This window comes from Micropterus dolomieu, linkage group LG20 (genome assembly GCF_021292245.1).
Source record: "Micropterus dolomieu isolate WLL.071019.BEF.003 ecotype Adirondacks linkage group LG20, ASM2129224v1, whole genome shotgun sequence".
In the NCBI taxonomy this organism is placed as follows: Eukaryota; Metazoa; Chordata; class Actinopteri; order Centrarchiformes; family Centrarchidae; genus Micropterus; species Micropterus dolomieu.
The window spans coordinates 747,415-761,449 of NC_060169.1; the positions used below are offsets into that span (position 1 = coordinate 747,415).

The following is a 14,035-nucleotide window of genomic DNA, read 5'->3' on the forward strand; positions in this document are numbered from 1 at the left end:
TGATCCATTCAAAAACAGGAGGGTTTCCTCTTTTCGCTATGCTGAGGCAGCATAACAGACAAACATGACACTGCATCAATCTGTACATAGAAAGATATTAATGGAATCATTGCATTGTGACGTGACATTGAATTTAACAAGCTTTAAATTATACAAGATTCATTAAATGAAAAACAAGCACATGAGCCCAAAAAGCTTTTACATTACATTTAGCTGACGCTTTTATCCAAAGCGACTTACAATTGCTCTACATGTCAGAGGTCGCACGCCTCTGGAGCAACGAGGGGTTAAGTGTCTTGCTCAGGGACACAATGGTAGATGGGTCACAGTGGGGAATTGAACCCCGGGTCTCTCACACCAAAAGCAAGCATCTTATCCATTGCGCCATCACCACCACTTTTAAATGCCTAGTTTCTTTTGTTTGGTACAATGAACCTTCACGTTTGGAAAACGAGAAATATGAAACGGACTACAACGTTTCTGGTGTGCTTTTATTTTGATAATCATAACCAGAAGTCTCATTTGTCCGTCTTGAAGCTGCAGCTCTGGTTTAATCACCAATGTGGCCACAGGGGGGCGCTGTAGGGCAGTAGGAACCTCACCTGTGTTTTACAGGATTGTGGATTTGATTGGTCCATGTGCGTAAAAACACTTTTCATCCACCCCTCATATTTTGGTTAGTTGTGGCCCAGCTGGACACTCTCGTGCAGCTGTCTGTTCTTGCCTCTTTGGCTTTTGAGATTTACACTTTCAGACTGTCTGGGACTGAAAGTTGGATTGTATGGGAAGCGTGTGGTCTGTTCTCCACTGTGCGTAAAGTGAGCGTTAATTAAACTCTACACCATGTGCAGCAGTCTGTTGGTGAAAACCATGGAGGACCTGAGCCTTGATCCGGGTTATGTGACCGGGGACCCCTGCCCGTCCCTCAGCCTGTCCTCTTCAGGTAGGTCGAGGGAGTCTCAGGCGCACACGAGCACTCCTCACCGGGGTACCTGGTGTCAGCACGCCGGCTCCCTGTACAGCAGGAACGGCAGCTGGGACACGGTGAGCACGCTGCCGGAGGACGCAGCTGAGATCCTGGCCAAGTGCCCCTGTCTGCCGGAGCTGGAGGAGTATCCCTGGACCGAGCAGGAGCTTCGGGAAGTCGTGGGTCGAATCGCAGATTCGGATGCTCCCTTCACCGGAGAGGCGGTCCACCGCCTGTCCGTTCTACTCCGGAGGGCTTTGGTGCGGATCTCCCGGGAGGCGCAGCGGCTGAGTGAGCTCCACAGGCGGTGCACACGTCTGGAGATCCAGAGCGCGGTTAGACTTGTGCTGGGCTGGGGTCTGGCCGAGAAGTGCATCTCCTCCGCGGTGAAGGCCGTGTCCCTGCACTGCATGAGCTCCGGGGACGCCGCGCGTCAGCGGAGCAAGTCTGCGCGCTGCGGGCTGACGCTCTCCGTGGGTCGCTTCTTCAGGTGGATGGTGGAAACGCGCGTCTCGGTGCGCGTGCACGAGTACGCCGCCGTCTGCCTGGCAGCCTGCGTGGAGAGTTTGACAGAAGAGGTAGCCGGACGGGCGCTGCAGGCAGCAAAGCTGGCCGAGGAGGAGAAGCAGGGCGGCGGGGTCACCTGCTGCCCGGTGACCGCGGAGCTGCTGGAGGGAGCCATTAACAACGACGCGGAGCTGTGGGGGCTGCTGCAGGTCTACGAGCATCTGATATGTGGCAAAAATGCCAATGGTGAGTTCAAGTACAGCACGACACAATATCTGTTTACCTCATAAAATAATTTTACAGTTGGCCAAAGGTTATGGCTAAAACATTAAAGAAACAAAACGATAACAGGATTCCACCTGCAGTAAATGAACAAGTTGTCAAACTGACATAAAACATTCTGTTTCTTGAGCATGTGACGATTTGCTCATATCTCAGTTTTTTATTTAATTTTAAATTGAATATCGGACAACAACAAGGTACTACATTTCAGAAGCCTATTGTATGACTCTCACGTTGGGTTTTGAACTGTTGATCACCCAAAACACAATTTTCTTTTATACATGAATCAATCATCAGAAAAAGACCTGCTAATAAATAAGAATAATAAAGTTAGCTGCAACCCTAATTATTATTTTTAAAACTTATTTTGTTAAATCCTAAATCTAGATTGTTCCTCTTGTCCCTGGATCTTCCCTCTCTCATAACTGATGTTACTCAGAAAGATGATGCAGCCTTTCTTTCATCATTTTTTCTAAATCTCTGAAATATGAAACTATTTTTTTAACTCATATTCAGACAGGCCATGCACTAAGACAGTGTAAAAACACACCAGTAACTACAGCTCCCATAAGGCAATGGGATATATCTCTTATAGGTTGAGCCCGCTCTGGAGGAAAAACCCTGCTTCCCACTCAGTCCTATGTTAAAGCTGGGTGGTAACAGAGCTAAATGGTGGCATGAAATTGTTCAGATAGTACTCTAGATAAGAGTAATAGATAATTACTAGCAGTTCAAGACGTCTACCAACACCGTGGAGAGTTTGATGGGAACACCCCTCAGACAGGAAACAGCGTTTTGGGTAGTAACGGACACAGTAGCGAAAGATCCCATCCGATAAACGTCTGCGGTCAGATGCTCACTGGGATATTTTGGTGTGTGTGTTCTGATGAGTTTAAGCAGAGACCTGGTTCACACGAACAGACATTCTGCTCAGAGTAACACGCTTCTTCACCGCTTGCATGTACAAATAACTACAGCTAACGTTTGCCAGACAGTTATCATCTCCTTGGACAGGTCGCCAGTCTGTCACAGAGCTGATACACAGAGACAGAAACACCCACAACTAGGGGGAAAGTTATAGAGTCAACCTAACCTGAATGTCTTTGGACTGTGGGAGGAAACCGGAGCCCCCGGGGGAAACCCCCACGCGCACATGTGGAGAACGTGCCAACTCCACACTGCCAAGGGCCTTCTTGGTGACAGGCGGGGATTAAAAAAGAAATACAATAAATACAAATAATATTGTTAAACAACAACAACAACAACATTTTAGAATTGGAGACCCATAAAACAACAAACACATGATTCATTTAGTTTAAACACTTACTAATACCTGCCTCGGAGTTTGAAACTATTAATTATCACCTATTATGTCAAACAAGTAGCCATATGGCAGCGAGCAGACGGCTGCTGTGCAGAGTAACGCCTCATTGAGATCATATTAATGACTTGTTCTGGTAATTAGCAGAGCGCTGAGGAAGACTTGGTTTAGATTAGATGGCGTGTTTCCTCAGAGCCCAGGAGGGAGACACCCACACCAACTCTTCTCACGAACGTCCGGCTGTCTAACAAACCCTGCCAATAACGAGGTGTCACCCATAATGTCAGGAGTACTACGCTCTGCAAATTAGCTTGAGACACAACATCATTTATGGTTTGAGGTGACTGAGGCATGGTTGGCAAAACATGAAAGCAAATTTAGACAGGAAGTAGGGTTTCATCTGCTGTAATGTTTTTAGGAAATGTGCTTGCTTGTAGATGAACCCAGAGTCAGATGAAACTAATCTCCAGTTTCTCATCTGTGTCCAACATACATCCATGATGTCTTCATGTTCTGTTGAACAGTGTACATCAAATAGCACAAGGAAAACGGCAGATTTACAAAGCTAATCTTGTCTCAAATCCATCTATAGATGAATAAGCAGGAACCACCGGGACATGAATGAATGAATGAAAGTAAATCAGATTCAACTTTCAACAAAATTCTGATGCAGCCCCAGTGAAAAGCACGTCAGTGACTGTTCGGACTCGGACTCTACTGTGAGCACAGTAAACACGAAGGCACCATGAGTCTCTGCCTCTGTGCCCACTGCATGCTGGGATATAGGCTTCAAACCCCTCTCCCATGAGAGCGAACAGGAAGACGCAGGTGAAGTAAATGAGTGAGTGTTGTTAGCCTCTGACCCGCACCGACGACGCCACAAAGGAGCTCTGATTCCCGCTCGGGCTGCAGGGCACGAGGTTCACAGCTCCAAACAAACAGCCGCTGTAGCTGCTGCTGTCCAGGCAGGAGAGGCACAAAAGAAACGCCACATCATTCAGGTTTTAATCAGGATGTTGTTTGTGGGCCAAACTGTTCTGCCTGATCTGATGCTAAAAGTAAATCCCAGCAGTGAAATGTGAGAAAATGCTCCGTTTAGCAGAGATCCTGCTGAGAGGGTCGAGTAACCCAGCTTGTAATGTCATTATCGTCCTAAGATCGCCATCTGAAAGCAGATTTAAATTGCCGCTGCACGCAGTCTTGTCTGCAAAGATTAAATCATTCAGTTTCTTTTCATTGACCTTTTCTGCAGATTTGTTGTGTTCAAAACACAAAGATATTAAAGTTACAATTATATAGAATCTTCATCAGGATCCCTTTTCTGTTAATTGAGTAATTGGTCCTATCGTGCATTTTAGTCTGGTTTAGTTTGTGCTAACTCAAAAGCTGCAACAGTTTTGTCTTTTTTCATCCCATCCATCCCGACTCCCGAGCCTGGTTCCAGACCTCTGTGAGACAGACCCCTAGGTGTCTGGTACACTGGCGACTCTGATTTTGTCACCAGCACTTTTTAAAAATATTTGTTATGATAAATAGCTTGCACCTAGAAATGTTAAATAACAAATGAAATGCTTTGAGGAAAACATGCAATGAATATAGAAGAAACAAATGTGCATTGCCACCTGAATTTTGTCTTTCCTTTTATATAAATAACGACATTTTCACCATAAATTGGTGCAGAAAATTTCTCCAGAATGCAGGAAATTAAGTTTTTGATGCTCAAACTTTTTGCTCAAACCCAGATCATCACTCATATATTTCAGCATTGAATATTTCTTCAAAACGGTGTTAAAATATCTTCTCGTGATATATTGTGCATCGTCACACCGTTTATCTGGTTCCCAGAGAAAAACGTCTGCATCAACTAGAAATGACACTGGCTGGATGGATAAGTCAGTCCGTACTGATTGGTTTGGACAAAATAACCCTGAAGGCTTCAGATTTGGTTAGTGGCGGCTCCACTAACTTGAAAAATAACAAATCAATAGTAGATACCCAAATCATCACATGTGGACGCTTAGTCAAGACCCCTTGGCGTTACTTTTATAAATGTTTTTCGACGTGTAGGGCTCCGCGGTCAAGTTAACAACAATAAATATTCAACATAGAGTGCTACATGCTTTAATGGAGAGTCAGTGGTGGGAAATCACATGTTCTGACACTTTGCTTTGTGTCATACTGCACGTTGCTGGTGTGTGTTGGGATTCAGCAAGACACAAATTCACCTCTACAGTCACTTCAATGTGGAATTCAGAGCTGTAAAGGGCCAGTGTTTCTGTTTACAGCATCCGTGGTTGGTTGGTTAGTCAGCTCTGTGTTGATCCTCAGGCTGAGGGGGCGACTGAGGAGAAGGAGAGACACAGCTGGAGAAAGTGTCTGATATTGAGTCAGATTACAGAGATGGAGCAGAGAGTAATCCAACACTCACGGCGCTACCAAACGTCATGTAATGTTATCTCCATCTGGCCTTTATGCAAAACTCTAAAACAGAAGGAAGAAGAAGTTTTCAAGGCACGGCTACAGTGTTTTCTCACGCTAAAACCACCAGTCTTAGATTCTGTCCTTCTGTTTAAAGATTTGAGACTGAAGGACAGAACCAACACGAGCATCTGATGATGAAACGATCCCGGCTTAGTGATTAATCAGAGGTTTACGGCTTTACACGCTTCCGTGATCAACAGCTTTAATTAGACGTCTTTGTGGCAGGCGGGACACGAGTCTCTCTCAGGAGGATTTTGGATGTTTTAATGAGACGTAATCAGGCTCTGCTCTGCTGCTAAGGCCGCCTCATCGCTGCTGACTACGTGTTTGTAAAGCCTTGTGTCAACTGTGCGAGAGCCTGAGCCAACAGCGTCCATCCACACTGGCTCCGCACACGGGCCCGGCAGGTTTCAACCAGATTGCACTTCCAAAACAAAGTCTTCCCGCCAATTCTGCTGGCATGTTTGACCTGACTCTGTGAGTTGTATAAAGAGTCAACTCGGACGTGACTGACGGTGCAAAACAGATCATTTCTTTTCTCATTTCTGCACGAGCGCTTTGAATCCTGCCTCTTCAGCATCTTCACGTTAGCTCTGAGTGTTTTGGTCACGGTTTTTGTGGATTGCATGCGGTGATAATCTGACTGAGCTGCTGCTTGATTTCACTTGATGTCAACAGTTTTCTGTTGTTTTTTGTTCCCGTCTGTAGCATGAGATATATCTTTTTAGTCAACACAGAAGACGTGGTCGCTAGGAGCAATGCACTTTAACTTTTAACTTAACTCTTATCCCGTCTATCAAACAAATGTGTTGATTTAAGAGTTACTTCTGTAAGTTGACTTACAACAACCTGTACAGCTGCATCGATCTCATCCATGCTGTTGTTTTACATGGATGTAGCCGGCTAGTTTGCAGGAGCACGACGTCCACATTGTGAATCCCACGTTCTGACCTCTGATTGATCGACTGTTCCTCCAAACAGGGGAAAAAACTTTTAACACTACATTATATTATCCTTTATTTGTCCTTGTGGAGGAAGGCATCACAGATACCCTGTACCCTGTCACAGATTGGGCTGCAAGGGCGTCACTTTGTGTTGAAAAGTAGTGGGGACATCGGGGCTCAGATTAGGGGTGTGATGAGATACTTAGGAGACAAAAACATCCTTAAATAGTGTTCTAAAGATATCTTCAACTCTGAGATATACGTCTGGAGGGACCTCCCCCAGGAAATTTAGATCGTTAAACACTTAATTTCCTGAATTCTGGTGGATGTTTCTGCACCAGTTTATGGTGGAAATGTTTTTATTTATGTAAAAGGAAACAGGCAGCACATGACATTTCAAAATATATAAATATAATAGAATCTACTACAGTGCAGCTCTCTCTGTGCTGCTTTCAGATCTGTTTCTCCTGTAGATCAACTTTTCTCATGTTACATCATCCCTGCTGAGGAAACACATGAAGGCAGGATTTAGTCTTCCCTCCTCTTTTGTCATGTTCACAGGGAGAGAACGGAAAACTGGCCAAACAGAAAGTTACTGATTGGTGCTGCACGTTTTTGGGTCCTTTCATAATCAGTAGCTTGTTTTTTAGCTTAAGTTACCTTTTTTGGATGATACATTTTCATTGCATTGCCTGTTTTCTTAATGTGCAAATAAACCTTTTGTAAAAGCATTTTCATTTGTTCTTTAACTGCAAGCTGTATTTCAGAACGTTTTTTAAACAAATTATGCTTTAAAAAGTGGTGGGGACATGTCCCCAGCGTCCCCAGCGTCCCCAGCGTAAATGACTCCTATGTTGGGCTGGCCACACCATCTGAACATCCTGCTTATTTTTTATATGTATTACCTGTTTAAAAACTTCATGGCTTGCTGAATAAGTTTTAATTTTGATCTATTTTGGTGAATAGAGTCAATATCCTCACCCAGATGGCAACAGTTTAAATGAAGAGGAGTGGGTGCCTGTTGCTGTTTGCCTTACACTAGACATAATCTAATCATTTAACAAATTGAAGATTCAGACAGGGAGTCGGACGTTTAGCTCTTGGTCCTGCAGTACTGTTCTATATATGTTTGCTCTGACACTTTGTACAGTGCTTTGGTCTACTTGTAGTGTTTATAAATGGGTCATACTTTAAAAAAAAAAAAAAAAGTTTTATAGGATATTCTGCCTATTCATGAATCAGTAATGCTCATTTGCTCTAAGAAGACAAGAAACAAACAGGAAGTAAAGCTCTGTTTATGTATAAGATGTCAGTATTGATCTTGGATCAGGACTCTGTTTGCTCTTTTGGACTCTGCTGATGTGGCCCTCCAACACATCACCCATCTGTTGTCCCAACCAAACACTGGCAGCATTATACCACGCAGCAGAAAAGAGCTGCTGTTTTCAGGCACGGTGACTGTGTTTTCATTTGACACACACACACACACACACACACACACACACACACACACACACACACACACACACACTCTTTCTCTGAGGATGCGGTCGCAGACTTTAGGGTTGTTAACTGTTCTGTTTTTATTCAGCCACACACACACGGAGAGTCGAAGGAAACTACTTAATCACTCACTTCTGGATGTAAGCAGGGCAGAGTTGGACAGAGGAGCTGAGTGTGTGTGCAGCGAGGGTCAGGACTACACAGGTAGGGATTAGAAAACAGTGATTTGTGCTTTGTCCGCTGCGGACTGGTCCCCTGTTGTGTACCCGTGAATGGATGCTTGTTCCCTCCCTCCTGTCTGTAAACACAGCAGGCTAATCAGAATCAATTATCGGCCACACTCGCCTCTTTCTTCCAGACAAAGCCCGACTGCTAGAAAGCTGAGGTGTGTTTTCCAGATGATTAAACTGTTCGATCAGTAACCAGTCAGCACGGTTTACCTCCGCGTAGTCCCAAAGGTGCCGGACGGAGGACGAGGTCAGGGCTCTGTACGGGCCGGCGGGCCACTTCTTCCACACCAAACTGGGGGAAGCATTCTGTATGGAGCTGCTGTGCGCTCGGGGTCTTCGTCATGTTGAAACAAAAACCGATGCCACAAAGTTAGAAGAACTCTGCTGTCTTCATACTTTTGGCCGTACTGTGTGCTTTTCTGATTGTGTTGGGGCGGGAGGGGGTAATGTTTTACTTCTCTAACTCCATGTGATCACCTTCAGATATTTTGTTTAGTTGGTCTGATGGTGTTCGTCTCAATAACAAACACTGTGGACGAGGAACATGTTTCAAGGATTTTGGAGTTCCTTATGATGATCAGATCAAATATTTGACAATTAATATCTGATATTTATTAAAACATTTTCAACCGGACCTCCTACGGTACGTCAAAACCTCAAGACCCCATGGCGTCGCTTAGAAATCTCATTTACTTACCAGAAGTAGATAAAATGTAAAGTTTGTCCCGATGGTCGTGCAAGAGGAACGACCACAAGTGAAAAGTGAATCTGTCTGCTCATCAGAGATTCTGAAATAAAACTTTTTGTTTTCTGTTGGTGTCGGTGGTTTTTAAAGATTCTGAACCAAAGACCTCAGGCTGCAGATATCTTGGTAGAACCTGTCTACGTTTTTTATTCACTTTTAGCCACATATTTCATTTCAGTGTCAATGTGCTGAATATGTCTTATTATTTTAATTGCCAGAAATACTGAGTTAAATCTGACAGCATGCATTGACGTGATGGAGAAAGGATCAGTACGTGTCGTCTGCCAGCAGCTTCCCCAGGATGACGGTGATGATGGGGGTGGTGTTACTCCACACACATAATTATTGTGAATTTTTTAGGTGGACTCACTGGGCTGGGTGTCTCGGCTGCAGGAGGCTTCGGTTTTTTTGCAGACTGTCGTCACTGAAGCCGTTTCCATTGTGTGGAAGATCAGGAGTCAGCAAATACCGGATTCCCCAGGACACAATGGACGGGGATCTCATCTGTGTGTTTTCAAAATCTGTCCATGTGTTGTGAAGGTGTGCTTCACATCACACACTCTGTGGTTTATCATGCGGGATAACACGGAGAAAGTCTGTGTGTTGGGGTTTGTTCTGTAAGGGAAGTATCCGTCATGTTCAGTGTCACAGAGTTTTGTTTGTTATGTTCCTTTTAAAGGAATTCTTCTCTGAAAACCTGAATGTGTTTTTGAGCATCAAACACTAAAGCTGCAGCTGCTTGGATTCACAGCAGCTACAATGGCCAGTTTTACAGCCCCCTTAAACATCCATAGAAACGTATCGAACAGCTTAATGCTCTCCTCCATCGTCCCTCCGTGTGTTCAGCTGCTGTTTGTCTGCTTATCAAATGCAAACAGCTAGACATATTTTAGTGTTGGGAATAAAGTGAGCATTTGGATGGACGGAGGATGAAGTGGTTAATGCTGCAGGAGTTTCAAACCTTGAAAGTTTTGTAACTGCTAGGAATCCAAGTTGACTGCAGTTTCTGTCATCTGTGAGGGAGCAAGCTAAACACTTTCCTGATCCAGCTTTCAAGGCTGTTGGAGATTCCCAAAATGGCTACTTAATGGTCTGTGTCCATGGTGGCGTCTCTGCAACGCCGTGCTCACTGCAGATTCCAACAGTTTCTGGGACATTTTCACTCAGAACCATAAATGTCAAACGCATGGTGGGGCTGGAGGAAAAGTCTGGGGACCCCTAGTCCATTGGCCGAATCCTGTGGACTCCATGAAAATGTATCTGTACTAAATGTCATGGTGATTAATTCAATAGTTGTTGAGACATTTTGGTCCAGACGTAAGCAGTGGGCCGACCTAGTGACACTCATCTGAGGTGTTGAGTCAGTCACGAATATCTGCTAAACCTGAATATTACGGGGGGGGGGGGGCGTACACTTCAAAACTCTAGACACAGTCTGCATTTGCCAACATGCATCTTGGCCAATCTTGGTGGTTGATCTCACCTCCAAAACCCACTCAAACCACCAAAACACACATGCCTCAAAATAAACTACTTTTTAAGCACTGGCAACAGTTCTCGCTCAGAAAGCATCTACTGTCACTCCTAACACACTGACAACAGGGAGCATTATACATAAAGGATTAACTTCAATCTTTGAAGTTTGAATGATTTTTCAGATAAATCAGTATTTCATTATAGAATAACACGTTTCTTCACTTCACACACATAAATTTACATAAACATCCTGCTAAGATTTTCTATATATTTCAGTCTTGCTGCTGCAGAAATGTTCGTTCTGTTTTGAATGTGTTTTTAACAGTTTTGCACACAGTTTGTTAGCATTTTGAAAAAAAGGTGCTGCATATATTTAGTGTTTTGCAGGTGGTTGAGTAGTAAAGATAGAAGAGATCTTGACTTCTGGACAAAGTGGTCACTGAATGCATATATGCACTGAATGGTCCATATACACTTTTTTGCTGCGTGTGTGAGTTTTGACAGTGTGACTTCAGTTTTGAAATTGTGTGTGTGTGTTTTTAGGTGAGCTGTCGCTGCCGGCTCACGTCAGCCCGTACACGAAGGTTCCCGGGGATTCAGTGGAGAGCAGGGAGGACGCCTACATCCAGCTGGAGCTGCGAACACTGGAACAGGCTCTACTTGCCACCTGTGTGGGCAGCATCGCAGAGCTCAGTAAGCGTGTGTGTGTGTGTGTGTGTGTGTCACTGCCACCACAGTCGGCTCCTGTGTTTTGTGGATGTTTGTTTAAACTGTGACCGGCGTCGGGGGACAGATCGTTAGACTCTGCCAGCTCCTCGTCAGTTACACAACACTTGTGGCTTGTATCCAGAAAACAAGGGCACCTTCACACCCTACAGGCCACCGTACCTCATTATCTGAACGCTCATTACAGAGTGAAAATAAAAGAACTGACTGTTCGTGGTAGTTTATGGACCGTCTGACATGTTCATGTGACCACGAAGCACTTTAGCTCACCATGTTCTCCATATTTCACTGTAAATTCAAGTCAGATTTTTTTTTTTCCCCCAGCTTTCCAGATTTATCTCTTGTAGTTACATGTACTATATCATCATAGTTTAGTGACTAAATGCAGGATCATCTATGAACCAACAAACATCGCTGCACACTGGGGGTTTGTGTTCGTATTGTTCACAATATCATATTAACAAATGGAAATACAAGTGCAACTGTGCAAACGACGTCGGACTCTTTCTTAACAAATACAAAACATCAAGAATGCTCTTTATTCCTGCAGAATTACAGTTTGCTTTTTTTAAATCAGTTCCTTTGTATGCACAAGGTTTTATACATCCAAAGAACTCAACCAGGCTTCTAATTGAGACGTGCGTTTATTTGTTAAAACCAGGCCAGTAAAAGTGCCAAAAGTTTCCACATAATGTGTTTGCATCACAGCATGTCCCCACACCTAAAGGGGCCGTGTGTAGTTTTCAGTGGCCTCCAGCAGTGAGCTTTCAGATTGCAACCACGACCTTCTTAAGTATATCTTCTCTCTTGGCCTGATGGGCTTCAGCACATAAAACTTTTTATAGTTTTTTTTATCCTTAACGTGGAGTCTGTGTTGTGCTAGGAGCCGGTCGTTTTTTGTTGTTAGCGGACCCCATTTCGTTCTGATCCAACTTCTTCACATAGAAAGCAGGATAGTGGCTGTTCCAGCTGAGCGGGGGAACGGTGAGGTTACAACATGTCGACAAAGAGGCAATAAGAAAGCGACTAATTTCATTTAAAAAAACTCCAATAGCCCCTTTAAGTAAAGTCTTACATTTTTCTTGCCTTATGATGTGGGAATGATGGGATGCACATGTGACCACGGTGGTTCCTGTCTTCATGCAGGTGATCTGGTGTCTCATGCGATGCACCACATGCAGCGTCTGCGCAGCTCGGGCCCTTCTATCAGCCCAGCTCGCTCAGCCAATCAGCCGTCGGTATCCTGGGCCCCGGGCGCCCTTCGAACGCTCTACTATTTCCTGTCCAGCCCACAGATGGAGTCACTGGAAAGTCCCAACCTGGAGCCTCCGACCCTGACACTGAGCAGAGAGAGGTGTGTGTGTGTGAGACGGATTGTCGTTCACTTCTTGAACATTTCTTTAAAATTTTCACCTGTAATCTAATTACTGTAAACAATCAACAGCAGGCTGTCCACTATTCTCAGCCTTAGTTTGTTTTTTCCACTGTGAAGAAATCTGATTTACTCTTTCTGATGGCAAATGTTGTTTATGTTGAACCACAACCACTAAAAATACTAAAACCAGCCACCAGTGTTTTCAGCAGTCAGACCAAGGTTTTAATTTAACATTTATATATAATGATTATATTCTCATTAAGATATTAGTCTGGACTGGTTCCCCTGAGGATTAATTATCCTCCATTAGGACGAGTTACATGCAGAAAATTATCAAATATATAAAATAAAATAAAATAAAACATTTTCTTTAAGCTGGTTTATGTTTTTGCATGAAAAGCTGGACCAGCCAGACTTAAAAGGATCATGTCGGTGCAAAAAAGTTCAGTACTGCTTTAAAGCCTCTCAGAAGAAACAAAGTTTTCATGTCACTGCGACAAAGCTCCATTTTGTTATGAAGTGAAAAGCTTTAAAATGTTGTGACAGTTTGTTCTTAAACGTTTTTCCTGAGCTTTACTCCGCATCTCACAGTCTTCATCATCGGATAGTTTCACTGATCGAACTGAAACAGTTATGAAGACTTTAAGATTTTAATTATATAAGTGAAATAATTATTTTATTCAGGTTAGAACATGTTTTGGCTAATAGAAACTAAAAAGGAAAATAAGTAAATTGGAAAATGTATTAAAATGAAATAATAAAACCAGTAAAATGGACAAAAACTAATAAAATAGGTAAAAGGGAGTACAACATGAAAACGTTAAATAAAAAAATGAAAATGAAAAGCAAGGCTAAAGCTGTTTATAATTAAAGTCACTGTTTTTCCTCCCTCACTTTGGAGCAACTTGAGAAACACCAGAGGACCTGGTTCATTCATTGCAAGCATGTCAGACAAAGAAGTTGGCGAAAGGCCATGCGGTGTTTTTATAAGCAACAAAATCATTTCAAAGTAAAGACCAAAGGGGACATGAGGGGTAAACAAGGTTAAAAGAAAGAGGGGAAAAAATATATAAAACCACAAATAAAGGAGACCCATCTGTACTGGCAAATCAAATACTGCCATCTGCTGGTTCCCTAGTAAATCACATTAAGCCTGTGGCAAAGAACCTTGGTGTTTGGTTTGATAGTAATTTAAATTTCGAGCAGCACACCACAAAGCTTGTTCAATCATGTTTTTATCAACTTAGAAATATAGCAAAAATTCAATCTATGTTAACTTTTAAGGACACCGAGACCATTTTACACGCCTTCATCTCATCACGCCTGGATTATTGCAACAGCCTTTTCACCTGTTTAACCCAAAAATCTATTGATGGACTCCAGACTGTCCAGAACTCAGCTGCCAGGCTTTTAACCAGAACAAAGAAATATGACCACATTACTCCTGTTTTAGCTTCATTACACTGGCTCCCAGTATG

The 14,035-nt window shown here is 43.4% G+C and overlaps 1 protein-coding gene across 1 annotated transcript in view; it reads left to right on the forward strand.

Moving 5' to 3' along the window:
- Window positions 1–641: 641 nt before the first annotated feature.
- Window positions 642–14,035, forward strand: part of LOC123959498 (ankyrin repeat and BTB/POZ domain-containing protein 2-like) — a 24,770-nt gene continuing 11,376 nt past the window's right edge. Inside the window, exons 1-3 of the mRNA XM_046033586.1 lie at window positions 642–1,720; window positions 11,000–11,149; window positions 12,329–12,536. Of these exons, the coding sequence (XP_045889542.1) occupies window positions 844–1,720; window positions 11,000–11,149; window positions 12,329–12,536 (1,235 nt within the window). The 5' untranslated portion in view covers window positions 642–843. The remainder of the gene's footprint in view (window positions 1,721–10,999; window positions 11,150–12,328; window positions 12,537–14,035) is intronic.